General features: G+C 43.1%; 1 protein-coding gene across 1 annotated transcript in view; it reads right to left on the bottom strand.

Moving 5' to 3' along the window:
• The window catches only part of STK31 (serine/threonine kinase 31), a 171,657-nt gene that overhangs the window by 49,550 nt on the left and 107,180 nt on the right, over positions 1-14,927 (bottom strand). Inside the window, exons 10-13 of the mRNA XM_088457856.1 lie at positions 12,619-12,778; positions 10,867-10,989; positions 10,469-10,648; positions 1,336-1,452 (exon numbers count right to left, since the gene is read on the bottom strand). Coding sequence (XP_088313982.1) covers positions 1,336-1,452; positions 10,469-10,648; positions 10,867-10,989; positions 12,619-12,778 — 580 coding nt within the window. The remainder of the gene's footprint in view (positions 1-1,335; positions 1,453-10,468; positions 10,649-10,866; positions 10,990-12,618; positions 12,779-14,927) is intronic.

Raw genomic sequence — 14,927 nt, 5'->3', positions numbered from 1 at the left:
ACATTGACCATCGTTTGCAGGGGCCAGAAACTGTATGATTTTAACGATAACGATATGATCGTTAAAAGCGTGCAGATTATCTGACCGTGTGTACGGGCCATTAGACTGGAACACAATATGGAAAACATATGACTAAACATTGGAGTTTAGTGGCTCTGCAGTGAAGTAAGGTGGCTTAAAGAAGCCAAAACAAAAGCAACTTTAAGATGGAGTTCTAATCTTAGAAAGTCTTAATATTTCCACAGTGACTTTTCCAGTTGAACAATTCCACATTAAATAAGTGATGGCACCAAGGGCCAGATTCAGACCCGGACACAACCGGACACAACGCTGCGCTCGCACACAGCCGCCAGGGGGCCGAATATGCAAATCCCACGATCGTACAGCGACATAAGGATGCCATCTATGTCTTAGCGTGTGGCGGCAATGTCTTCACAATTCAGTGTAATGATGTCCACTTGCCCTTCGTTACGCACGTCATCCCCAGGTAGTGTATATAACAATCGGTAACATCGGGAACCATTGGAGGCATACGCAGTCCTTGTGGTAGACCCTACCCTACCGCAAGCACTGCGAGTGCTTCAGTAAAAAAAAAAAAAGTAATGTGAAGTGTACAATGACGCAGCCTTGTAATTATGGACGCCATAAAACGCCGTTTTGCTGCTCAGACATGCCTGCGTTCGAACCACCACTCCCCCGTTTTCCAAGACCTTCCCCTGTCACCACCCACAAACGGCACATTCTGTCAGTCAAACTGGCGTGCCTTCTTTGTTATCTGAGCGATCGCATAGACATGCGCAGACGGACAACAATCGGCCATAGCGTGCGAGCGCAGCATTGCGTCTGAATCGGGATCTAAGTCCACTAGGTCACACTATTGACTCACCAGTTGCCTTCTGAGTCTCCACTCACAGCCATCACAACCTCATTACATACATACAAAGTTGTTTTGTATTTGTTATAGACTTGTTTTCCCGTAATTGTGTTTTATTAAATTCAGGGTTGGCTGGTTTAAACCACCCAAGAGTTTTTTTTTAAAACAAAAACTTTTTTTTTTTCAATTATACTGGGACTATTTTTTTCTGGTTGCAATCAGCGCTGTGTTGTAGATAAATCTTTTTCTCCACAGTCCTCAATACAACAATCTCAATAATGAATGTAATGCTACACTCTATCAACGTAATAGCCATGTCTCCTAAGCTAAAGATATGAGACTTGGACCTATTTTTTGTTCTTGAAATTGACCAAATCTATTTATTAAATATCTAAGTATATCATGTACAAACATTTTTTTTGGACATTCAATTTTTTTTCACAAACCATATCAGTACACACCAGGAGAGAGACTTGCAGTTCCTTGGCTAAGTCAGTGTCAACTTTTTCCAAGATATTGTCAATATTCTCCACAGCGTCATTAGAGTCCACGGAGGCGTTTGACGTCAGATCAAAGAGCTGTAGGGACACAGCAAAGAGTCATTAAATTCCCAGCTGCTTAAACAAAAGATTTGTTTGTATGATCAGGAGACCAAAGCAATAAAAGTGACAACAAACTGGCACCCAGCAGCAGATCAAATAATAAAACCATCAAACGTTACTATATACTGCAAGTTAATATTCAGCCTTTAAATTGTCATGGATAGTAACCAATGATTAAGATTCCCAAAATCCAAGCTTAAATCTGCACTAAATGTCACAGGAAACCCATTCACTATATTTATCCATTCAATTCATATCAATCTCATAATACAGCAAATGTCTGTGGAAAGGGATTTTAAACAGTGACTCAGTTACCATAAGCAGTTACTATTGAAAATAAACACATTGAATTGTCTAAAATAATGTTCTGACTCAATCAAAATAATTGTCACTTCTAACAGACTCTATGCACCCCAGAAAAGAAGTTATTTCTACATCTTTACATACTTGAATACATACTGCCGTAACATACAGATGTGTCCACATACATCTATCCTCCATGTGCTTTTCGTGCGACTTTGTACCTTCAAATGCATCTTATTTGCACAGCGATGTGAATATTTAGCACAAGCAGCTTCTGCTGATTAAAATGATATGCAGCATGCCTATTTTGTGTGTGCAACTGGGGGTGTATCTGCATATGAAATGCCACCTTACAGTGTTACAGCTGCTGACACTGTAACGTAGCGTTTCGCATTCAGATACACCCGCATCTTGGTTTGTGTAAGAAAATAATCACAAAATACTATCTTTATCCTTCTAATAAGCTAATCAATCAGCTATACCCTCATCAGCAATACCCTCCACGCACTTCATATCCCAGCCTACACAAGCTGCAACTACTTTCACACCCACAAACCATCTTCTTCGGTCTAATTCACACAAACCACCTCTTCCTGGTTACATCTCTCCCAGCCCCGGGGCTCATGCAACCACACTATGACCCTAGCTCACAGGGGGCGAGTCAATTGTTGCGTGAGCGGTGATAATTAAAGTGCGCCCAAGTTTTGCGATTCAATTGTTATGGACGCTTATTAATTATCGCCCTCTTCACACTCTATTAGAATGGGTTTAGCCGTCTAAAATGGCTAAACCAGTCTAATGTCCTGGTTAGGGCGCAATAACCACAGGTTCTTTGCACGTTTTTGCTCGCACCCTCCTGACGATGTGAGCAGAAATGCCGTCACCGGCAGCTATATCGCACCTAGACAGAGCAACAATTGAATTGCTCCGTCGGCTGCCTTAAAAAAATAGCCGCCGGCTGAATAATTAAATTGCTCCACACTGGAACCTAGGGCCTGATTCAGCGCTGATCGCTCGCAACCGGGTCGATGGTGGCCCAGAGCGTATGCGCACGATGGAGCCGGCCCCGTTGTGCGCATGCGCGAGACCCGGATAGCGACGGGCAATCCGTCACTCCGGGTCTCGTACCAAAGGGGGCGTGCTGTCGATGTTGAGTGACAGCACGCTCCCTTTGGTGGGAGGGCCGGGGGGGGGGTGGCTCCCCAGTGAACGCCTCCGTTTGTTAGAGCCGAAATCTCTCTGGGGCTTGCGGCTATGAGACCCTACCACAAGTGTGACCGCCCACACTTTTAGCGTAGCTGTCTGGCGATGGTCGTGATTATCGCGACCATCGGGCTTGCGACGAGACCCTTGTGGTAGGGTCTCGTCCACCACAAACCCCAGTGAACTTCCTGCTCTAATAGAGCAGGAAGTTCACTATTGACATCACGTGTGAAGTCAGTAGGGCCGCCCACAAACGGCAGGCGTTCCTTCGGGAATGCCTCCATTTGTGCAGCCACCCCCCAGACCCACCTACAAAACGGGGCGAGCTGTCGATCAACATCGACAGCTGTCCCGTCTTGTAGCGAGCCCCGGAGCGAGTAATTTCCCACTCACTCTGGGGCTCGCGTACGCACTGCCCGGCCATCGACCCGCTTGCGAGCGCTATGCGCTCACGAGCGGGTCTGAATCAGGCCCTTAGACATATAAGTTACAAAGCAATGCAACTTTTAAACACTGATATAGAAAGAACCCCACCACGTGCACAGAGAAATGAGCAACAATAGTGATATAAATAAGTAAACTGACACAGCAGGCGCTAACACAAAGTCACATACAATGCAGATACAACTTTTAGTTGAAAATGAGCTCTGACTCAACTGGTCAAAACCCTATTATAGTTGATTGATAGGATATAGAGCGTTATATACCTAGCCCCTGGGGGAGAGGTAATACAGGGAGATCTCAATGCCTCCTGAGACCAACCGGTTTCACTGAGCATAGAACGTCAGTGAGCGGTCTCATATACAGAGGTGGGTGGAGCGACCCAGATGTGCAAAACTTCCATAGCCCGGCCCTGGGTCGGGGCTGCCAAGGTGAGAGCTTACCTCCCCAATGCTGCACAAAACAATCAGGTAAGCTGGCCTCTCAGCAACAGAATGCGTCTGAAGCTCGTCCCTCGCGCCAGGCGATATGGTTCCGATTACCTAGTTCGAGAGGCGAACCGGGCCCCCACTGCAGCAGCTTCCATACATCTTCCATGCTGGAAGCCCGGACTTGCTCGCTCTTCGATGACTTCCCCAGTGTCCTCCGGTTGCAGTACAGGTCACTGCATCGCAATTTAGCACGGTCCGCCGCGCACCTGCCGAAATCACCAGACCACACAGGTTACTGGTGTTGCGGCGTCGGCGGGGGTAGATGGAGTCACAGCACAGGCGTCTTAAAAGACGCTCCGGCTGCTAAACTCAGAGTTAAAAGGAAAGATAAAAAACTTGGGACTGTTTTCAGTCCCGTACTGTTATAACAGTGCGTCTCCTGCCGCGCCAAACGAAAAAATGAGTACCTGATGCAGGGTATACATGGAGGAGGACCCAGTACATCCTAGGACCGAAAAGAGTTGAAAGTTTGGTGCTGGGTCTCCTCCAAACCACATATTCCCCAAGGTACTTCCTGAGGACCCTATAGTTGAAATAGATCAATTCTATTGTTGTTTGTACTGTTTGGTGGGCTTTACACTAGTGCGCTTTGTTCATGTGCATATATAAGCCACTCAGTGATCTGCGAATTGAAAAATGGTTAAAGTTCAGTTTAAGAGAAGAGCAACCAAATACTGTCACTGCAGCTGCTGCCACCAGTCATGATGACGACGCTAGTCCTTCAACATCATCTACTAAAGCTAATGCTCAAGGGCATAGAGGGTCTATGTCAGGGCATCTAAAATATATTAAAAAAACAATAAACGGTGTTAAAGAAAAAATAAATATCTTTTAAATAGGGAAAGTGTGGTGCACAAAAACATAAAATTACCAACATACCATACACAGTGGCAAGGAGAGACTGAGGCCTTGGCCTTTATTTATGAGTGGTGGTTCTGCAAGTGTCAGTGAGGCATCTTCCTCTGCCTCTCATGACAATGCAAGACCTTTTCACTCAGAATGTAGAAGAGTTGTAAAAAATGAAAACCACTGAGGCAGTAGAATGGTGCGTTCAGAAACAGAAATGCCACAAATCCCTGAGGAGAGTCTAAGTGTGTCCACGAGTGCTATGTATAAGCCTGACCTATCTGATCCTGTTGTAATCTCAGAGAAGTCACCTTCCACTATTTCTGCTCCCTCTGCAAATGTGGGGATGAGCAATTATAGCTGATGACATAGAAATTGAGGATGCCACCGAGGAAGTGCAAGAGGCTGAGGGAGATATTTGTGTAGCTGACGCCGGTGCTAAAGAGGATTTTGAGGATGAGGATGTTGTTTGTGTAAGTCAGGCATGCTCTTGGCCATGATAAGAGGAAGGCCATTGTCATACCTGGGCATAGGACTAACAAATGCACCTCCTATGTGTGGAATTATTTTAACCCAATTCGTAACAACAATTGTCAAGCCATCTGTAGCGTTTGTAAAACCACGGCAAGTAGAGGTAGAGACGTTAACAATCTAGGAACCTCCTCCCTATTACGCTATTTGCAGCGAACTAATTTTACCAATAACCAATAAATATTCACAGCTGCAGAGACCTTAATGAGCTTGTGAATGCTAATCAAATGATCAAGACTATAGGAACTAACAACAGGACTCTGCGCTAATAGAAAAACATGTTTTTGTGAAATGGCAGAAAATTAATATGGTGAGGACTCGATCATAAATAAATAAATATAAGCTTTTAATTCAATATCACTGTTGTAACAATTATCTAAGAATATTGCACATTGTGTACTTAAAACATCGTCAAATCTCCAATTGTTATTCATCAATCAACTGAAATGCATTATAATATATATATATATATATATATATATATATATATATATATATGGACTCTTGAATCCTCTGTTTATTTCCGGCTTCATTAAGAGGCATACCGCTGACAACCTCTTAGAAAAACTAAGGTATAACTAAGGTGTCATTTCAAAATGGCTTACCCCACTTGGACTCTCCTCAGGATTTGTAACTTCTGACAATGCTACCAATATTGTGAGAGCATTACAGCTGGATGAATTCCAACACATCCTATGTTTTGCTGACACAATAATCTTGGTGGTACAGGGATTTAAAAAAAATGACAGGGGATTGCAGCAGCTGCATGAAGAGTTGAATTTGCCATGCCACAACTGAAGCAAGAGGTGGTAACCAGGTGGAATTCCATCCTTTATATGCTTCAGCGGATGGATGAACAGCAAAAAGCTATCCACAGCTATACAACAAGCCATGACACTGGGAGAGGAGAAGCAGTGTTCCTTATGGTGCGTACACACAGTACGATAAAAATGCACGATATGATCGAAAACGATATCGATCATATTGTGCATTTTTCGGTGCCTCTAACCCACCAACGACCTGCGATGCGCGGGCACGAATGGACGATAAAGATAACGTCCCTCGACCGTGCATGCAGGCCAACCTAGTCGATATCGACCAGGTTACTATAGGGACCCGCGATTGTTGATCGCAGGTTGCTGGTCGTCGTCGGTGGGTTATGGTGTGCTGGACAATCGATCATCCAGAACACCGGGAAGGTGCAGGGAGATCGTTCAGCGACATCATTATCGATTGTCCCGGGTGTACGCACCATTAGTCCAGCGCAGTGGAAAATGCTTTCCATCTTGTGCAAGGTGCTCAAACCGTTCGAAGTAGCCACCTGTAAAGTGAGTTCAGACACTGCTAGCTTGAGTCAGGCGATCCCCCAAATTAGGCTTTTGGAAAATCAGCTTGAGAAATTTAAACAAAGGAGTTTAAACAAAGTGTTTCCGCTAAGCATGTCATAGATGTTGTAGATGAAGTCCTTTGTTCGCTTTGCCAGGATTCAAGGGTTGCCAATATCTTGAAATCGGATCAGTAGATTTTGGCGACCGTGCTTGATCCTAGGTTTAAGTTGTACATTGTGTCTTTCTTTCAAATTGACCCAGATTTTAAGAGATGCAAAGAGGTCCTGGTGAGCAAGTTGGCAGCTCAAGTGGTACAAGACACGGTGACATCTCCTCCTTCAGTTTCTCCGGCAGCCACCAGGAAAAAAACCTCAGCTTTCCAAAAAGACCCAGTGGTGATGCAGAGGAGTCAACACAACATAGTGACATCTGGTCGGGTCTAAAATAATTGTTGAAAATTAGTGACACCGCTACCACCACTCCGTCTATTAGGGTCACCATTCAAAGAATGGTGGAGGATTTCTTTCAGGACACCATACACAAAGCCATGTCACAGAGTCCCTTTGACTACTGGAAAGAAAAAAAAGGCAATTTGGAGGCCCTTGTACAGACTGAAATGTGTACTCAGAAACAGAAAGAGTTTTCAGCACAGCTGGGAACCTTATCAGCAATCGGTGTAGGAGACTACTTCCTCAAAATGTGGAAAAGATGATGTTAATAAAAATGAACTAGAAATTCCACAAGGAAGACCTTTACCGCCAATTAGATAAAAAAAATTACAGAGGTACCTGTATTGGTGGATTTCTGTGGGGATGAAGTGTGAGGATGATGTACACACTGATGAGGGTGAGGAATCAGATGAGAATGACCTCTTGCAACTGTAGAGAGGATTAACAATACTGTTAGCTGCCTTAGCGTGTTTTGTGGGGGTCCAAACAAACCAATCACTTCAGCCTCAAGTGGCAGTACCTGTCGCTGAAGTGATTGGTTTGTTAAACTGTGCACATCCTGTTTAATATATACAACAGAAGGGCCCAAAGAAAAAATTCCATCTTGCACCTTTTCTCTTTGCATTATGCGCTGATTGGGGCATTGCTGACCGTCTGTTTGCATAGATGGCAAACACTTTTAGATAGTTTATTAAATTGCTATCCTGTCTGCCACTGCAGTGCCACGTTTGTTTCCTAGATGTGGCAAGTTGGAAGTCTAACTGCCACAGCCGCTGAAGTCTTCTACATGCGGTTAATGAATGCCAAAAATGTCCAGAAATGTTTATGGCCACAGACAGCATCACCTATATGATTGCCCTTTCATTTTTATAACAATTCTGAACGACCAAGTTTATTGGGTGGGCAAAACATAAGACATGTTCACCCAGTAACTATTAATTTCTGCCCTGGCAGAAGTTCTCCTTCTGGTGGTCCTTTATGAAACGGTGCCCCAATCACCGCGAGAGGGACTTATAGCAAATCCAAAATCCGTGAAATCAAATGCCAGGATGATGACGTTTTGCATCAATTTTGAGTCTGAGCCTGGCGGGAAAATACCAGCCGGGCTCTGATCCCTCTCCTGCCTCATATATTTTCTTCGGAATCAAAAAATTTAATTAAATTTACCAACTAATCAACACATCCATTCCCTGCCTTCCACTACATACATACCCTACCTCCCTCAGGTCACTGATCTAGTTCTTCATTAATGAAAAAAGTTACTGCCACTCTGTTTCCTAGATGTGCCATGTTGGAAGTTGAACTGCCACAGTTGCTGAAATCTTCTACATGTGGTTGATGAATGCCAAAAATGTCCAGAAATGTCTGCATGCCCCTTCAATTAAAAAAAAAAAATTAAACTTCGGAACCACCGAAGAGCTCCATTAAGGTAAGTATTGATGTGAATGATAAAATGTTTCTTTGTAAATGCCTCCCCTCTTCCCTCATAAATTTACTTTGGAATCCAAAACTTAAATTAAATTTCCTACGAATCAACCCTTCTATTCCCTGCCTTCAACTACATACATACTCCATCTCTCTCAGGCCTCTTGATTAATAAAACCATTTGTTTCCTGATGTGCCATGTTGGAAGTTTAAATGCCACAGCCGCTGAAATCTTCGACATGCGGTTGATGAATGTCAAAAATGTCCAGAAATGTTTATGGCCACAGAGAGCATCTCCTACATGCCCTTATACATTTAAATAATTCTGAATCACCAAGTTGATTTTGTGGGCAATACTTGGGACATGCTGTTCACCCATGCTCTCACCTTCTCCCTCATAAATTTACTTTGGAATCAAAAAGTTTAAATTCAAGTTACTACAAATCAACCCATCCTTTTCCCTGCCTTCAACTACATAAATGCTCCATCTCCCTCAGGCCTCTTGATTAATGAAAACATTTGATGTGCCATGTTGGAAGTTGAACTGCCATGTGTTTGTGCAGCTCACTGCTGTCACTTAGCTTAGCCTAAACTGGATGAAAACAATATTGTGAGCTGGTCAAAATTGACTGGAAATGTATATTATTTAGGTTAATAATAATCTAGGAACAAAAAAAGGCTCAAATTATCTGATTTTAGTTTTTTTTTTTAAATTTTTTAAAAAAGTCCAAAAACAAAAACAAAACCAGTCACAACAGTTTGGCAAAACCAGCAAAAATGGTCCGGCGCACATCTCTATTTTTTACAAAACTGTCACGGTGTCAAGTCTTTGTTCTGGGGCCATTAATATTTCCTGCATTTATAAATAATCCACCAACTTTCCGTAAATCAGCTTCTATACTCGTTGCATGTAAACAGCTCAAACTTCTGTGATACTGAAATAATTAATGAAATCTGATTTCTCTCAGGCATAGCATAAAGCAAACTATTTTTCAATACCTATAAAAAACAGTACACATTGTATAGGACAAAGACTAAACTTGCTAACACATTATTAGAGCAAACAGTAACACTTGTCTGACAAGAAATAAAAACTTAGGTATATGGCTCAAACTTAATGTCTTATTTTGTCTACATCAATAGACCGGATAGTCAAAATATATTCCAAATTGGGCTTATTCCACAGAAAAACCAATGTGTCCTCGCACATCTTTGCTGCAGTCACGCCAAACAGCCCCTCTCGGCGCACCAGGTACTGCGAGACTCTGTGAGCGCCGGGCACCTTTCTCATTTCTTTTTTTTTGCCAAAAACGCCTCTAAGTCGCAATGTGATTAGGACGCACCAGGAGACTGTGCTGATTAATTTGCTACAGATGTGTCCACATACATCTAGCCTCCTTGACCGTTAAACAGCCCTTCTAGACATGCTGCAGTGCGACTCCGCAGCGCCGAGCGTCACAGACTATCAGCATGCCAATGCTAGTAGAGTTGCATGGGACTTGGTGGCTCACTCATACTAGGTATGTCACGCTGCGTGGCATATTGAAGATAGATGTAGGACAGATCTGTACATCACAATTACATAGAAACATATAATTTGATGGCAGATAAGAACACTTGGCCCATCTAGTCTGCCCTTCTTTACCTTTTGGTAACCTCAACCCTATGTGACTCTCAGTTCTTTCTAAGGATATTCTTATGCCTATCCCAAGGATGTGAATATCCTTAACTCCTATAGTACGGAAGTGCATTGCATAACAGATGCAAATGTAGTTCTAGACTAGGAGGACGTACTTTAGTGTACAGCCCTTCAAATTCACCTTAGCAAATCAGCTATAGTTTTGTGACAATTGTATGAGATATAGTCAGAAAATACTTGAAACTAATGAACTCTCAAAGAATTTATACCCAGTAAAACACAAAAATAAGGTTATTTTAATACACAATGGCCAGAGAACAAGTCCCATAAGTGTACCTCTTTGATGTCACTGAACCACATTGTTAGGTGTTCAAGAGAGCTGGTGGTGTCATTTCTAACACTGTTAAACTTCTCCAACTTCGCCTGTTTCCATTTATGAAACTCCTGGAACACATTTTCTAAATCTTCACAATCACTAGATGCTCCATATACAGTTTTAAGGGACTGTAGCAACATCTGTAGAAAATGTGAATATATAATAAAGTGAGAAAAAACATACAGGTATAAGAGCCTGTACTGTACTTATATAAAGGAGTATTTCACTTAAATCAATTAAGTTATACTAGTCAACATGGAATACATTTTAAGATGAGAAATGCTATATTCTTTAGTTCATATGGATATAGAAATAAAATATTTAATCTGCTTCTGCCAAAAAAGCTCAACGTTCATACCTGTAACTTTGTAAAATGTGCATCAAGCGGCATTTGATTAACTTCAACAATGAAGGCATCTATTGCAGAAGTCAGTGCTAGCTGAACTTTGTTCCGTTTGTCTATGAACATGTCCAGTTCTACCTGAGTAAACAGATGATCAAGTAGTATTTTGGTTAGTTGAATAATAACAAGTCCAGAGCACCAGTGTTAACTTTCATAAAACTAATTTCTTTATAAAATACAAGAAGGTTCTTCAATAACTGAAACTGTGCCCTACTAAGAAACAATCATGCATCATACAGTAGGCTGTATTTAATAATAAAAAAAGGAATATGATCCACATCTGCAGACTATCATTAAATACAAAAGTCCTTATTTAACTAATAAAAATTTTGGGTAGAACTGTGCAAATATAGCTTCAATCAGGGGTGCTAAGAGACAGTGGGCCTGATTCAGAGCCGCTCGTAAGCGGCCGCTCATTCGCACTGAACGATGTTCGCACAACTGCGCATGCGTACGGATTGTAATACGCATGCGCGAACCAGTCAGTGCGGCCAAAAATCGTTTGTTCGCTATATAGCGAATGCCTGCTACTTTGAGTGACAGGAGGAGGCGTATGTGTGTGGTAACAGGGGAAGGTGCATGAAAACGGGGAGTGGAATTCAGAACGCAGGCGTGCTTAAAGGTCAAAACGGGCGTTTTATGGGTGTGCATAATTAAAACAGCAGCGTCATTGACCACGTCACTTGGTTGTTTTATAGGCAGAACTGCTCGCAATATAGTGGTAGGAAAATGCAACCACAATAATAGCGAGCAGTTCATACGCTGTTCGATGTACTCGATTAATCTAATAAATAGCGGACATGACGTATGGTGCGAGCGACAAGGGGGCGTATTTTTCAAAAATTCGACCGCAAGTATTGCTCGCTCATTCAGACTTAGAGGCGTGAACAGACCGCAATGAGCGAACGGTTAATTTGAATAGCCACCCCTTGTTTTTGAACGAACGACCGCAAATAGCGAGCGCCTCTGAATGAGGTCCCATGTACTTTGGCTTCTCTGGGGGCGAGGGCTAGCCGTGGTAATTTAATGTCTCCCTAATAGTTTAGACAAATGCAAGCAGATGGGACATTGGGTCTCATTCAGACCCGGTCGCAAGCGCTGAGCGCTCGCAACCGGGTCGATGTTAAGGCCCTGCGCACGCGCAGCGGCTGCACTGTGCGTGCGTAAGCCCCGGAGCCAGAGAAATTCTCTCGCTCCGGAGCTCACTACAAAAGGGGCGGCTGTCTATGTTGATTGACAGAACGCCCCGTTTTGCAGGCGGGGGGGTGGCTACACAAACGGAGGCGTGCCGTTTTGTGGGCGGCCGCACTGACATCAGCAGTGATGTCAGTGGGGAGCTTCCTGCTCGATCAGAGCAGGAAGCTCCCTGGAGCTTGCGGTTACCGAGACCCAACCTTAGGGTCTCGTCGCAAGTCCCGATGGTTGCGATGGTCTTGACCACCGCGACCATCGACCTTTACGGTCGCTAAGGCTGTGGGTGGTAACCCACAGCTTAGCTAGCGACCAGGAGGCCGCACTAAAAAATAAAAGCGGCCGCCCTCATTCAGAATGAGCGGTCGCTTCTTGCGACCTCCTCTGAATGAGGGCCATTGTTCTCCTATCGTCTTAACAGTCATCAGTCCTCTTTTCCTCTTTACACCTCTAGATACATTTCAATGTAAGTTAATTGGGACAAAACTCAATTTTATTTAGAAATATTTCTCTCACCACATCTGAGCACCCCTGGATCATTTCCTGGGAATATTTATATTCTGTCCAATTTTCCTCTAGAATATTTAAAGAGTGTGGGGCAGAAAGTTGTTCCTCATTTACGACTCTCACAGCTTCTAGGAGATCATCAGCTATTGTCATGTTTTCATTTTCACGTCTGTTAAAAGGAAAAAAAAAATAAGCGGTTACCATAGTTTCCATGGAGAATGGGGCAACAACCACAGACTGGACCAGGTTTTCTTAACTGTAGTCGTTCAGTATTTTCAACAGGACATATTTTCAGGAATTCAACATGAGTTGTAGTCAAAAACGGTTTTATATAGTAAAAGAAATATTTAAAAAAAAAATACCTGTTAGGGGCACATAAAAATGAGTAAAGTTACTATTTGAATAAAGTTATATTAAATGTTGTGTATTGCTGAACTGAGTAGTATACAGTACATCGGTGTGGTACAGATGTATCGCTTTATACTGTGGCTCAAGTTGAGCCAAATATCTCCTCCTGGTGCGCCAGGTCTCGTGCGACTCGACCATGCCGAATGTGCACCTTAAATCGCATAAATACAACAACTAGAAGCGACAAAACTGCATTAATAAACGTACACTAAGGCTTGCAATATTTGTATATCATTGTGCGACTGAGTCTGAATCTGTGTAAAAAGAGCTCTAATGCGAGCAGCCACGGCTTCTCCTCACGCCAGGTTTCGCTGTGCTTCACCTGCGACTTTTTACGTGTTATACCAATTCCTGAAAGTGGCTACCTAGCGTCTCTGGTACATTGTGAGCGGCTTTTCGCTGCAATGCAACTTAGAGCCATATTCAATTTGAGCCGAGCCGCGTTAAGTTAACGTGGCCCAGACTTAACGCCGACTTCGCCTGTTTTGGAGGCGGAAAAGTAAGGCGCGCGTGCATGCTTTACCCCGTATTCAGTTTGAAAGTACGCGTAAACGGATCCCGGCGATACTTTAACATTCGGTAAGTACTGTCAGTTTTGGGGAAATCAGCCTGACACCCCCCAAATGATGCTCTGACATGGGGGTTCATTATGGTACCCTCCGATTTGGCTTATTGAAGGTATTTGGTGTTTTTAAATGGGCTCAATAGCTGCTAAATAGCGTTTTTCTATACATGATGCAGAAAAGTATTTAGGAGTATTTTTCCAGAAAATAACTTATCCCAGCAAATTTGGGGTACTTGAAAATGGGGGTCAGCATATTTAAAGTTGAAAAAGTGAAGTTGAAAAAAATCGTGAAAAATCCACCTGCCGCAAGCACCTGCAAGCAAAAAAAAAACACCTGTGGCATACTTGGGTACCCACCGCCAAAGTCAACTTCGCTAGTTTTTAAGTTTATACCCCAACATTTTTTTTTTCGCCCCCTTTTCAAAGTAAATTTTTGGGGTGTCCTTAAGTTTATTTTTTTTGACACAGATTACCTTTGGGGGACTGTCTGAAGGCTGCAGGGGGGTTCCCGCAACGTTGCACCCCAAAACCCCAATTCTGCACTTTTTTCCGCCTGCCATTCATAGGCGATACTTTACATTGCATTGACTTTCCGCCTAGGCGGAAAGTCTTTCAAATTGAATACGGGGTAAAACCAAAACAGGCGATAATGACGTCATCGGCGGTAACTTAACGCGGATCCGGACTTAACGCTTCAAATTGAATACGGGCCTAAGACGCAAGATCTTTCTTTTTAAAATTACGGCTAGCTACTCGTTTAGCATTTTCTCAGTAGAGTTGGGCGTCTCGCGTCGTATGGCGTAAAGACGCTCAGTACATGAGGACACATTTGAATATTATGTGTCAAATTCACAATATTGACATGAGAATGTTCACATGGTTGTAATGTCAGCATTGAACATAACGGTAACCCTAAACCAAAAGGAAATGTCAATTCTGTCAATGTCAACATTAATGATATCGTCGTTTTAACCTTGCGACATCAATGTCGACCTTCACAAAGTCAACAACTCACTGCAGACTTCTGTATAAACCGGACATTCCACTACAGTTCAGATAAGTGACATATGGCCCGTACACACGGGACGATCAGACAACTATCGTTGTCTGATCTACCTGCATGTGCTGGATGTTCAATATGGAACTATCCAGCACATGCACCAACTACCAAACCACTATAACGACCCGCAATCAACGATCGTGGGTCCCTATAGTAAACAGGCGATGGTCGATATCGACCATCCGTGCCCGCGCATCGATGGTCGTTTGGTCGTTGGAGGAGGGCAAAAAATAAGGACGATCTAAACGATCAAACGATATTGTTATCGTTTATATCTGACCGTGT

This window comes from Taudactylus pleione, unplaced genomic scaffold (assembly GCF_031769625.1).
Source record: "Taudactylus pleione unplaced genomic scaffold, aTauple2 ptg000788l, whole genome shotgun sequence".
Taxonomy (NCBI): domain Eukaryota; kingdom Metazoa; phylum Chordata; class Amphibia; order Anura; family Myobatrachidae; genus Taudactylus; species Taudactylus pleione.
This window is presented reverse-complemented; position numbering and strand designations above follow the sequence as displayed.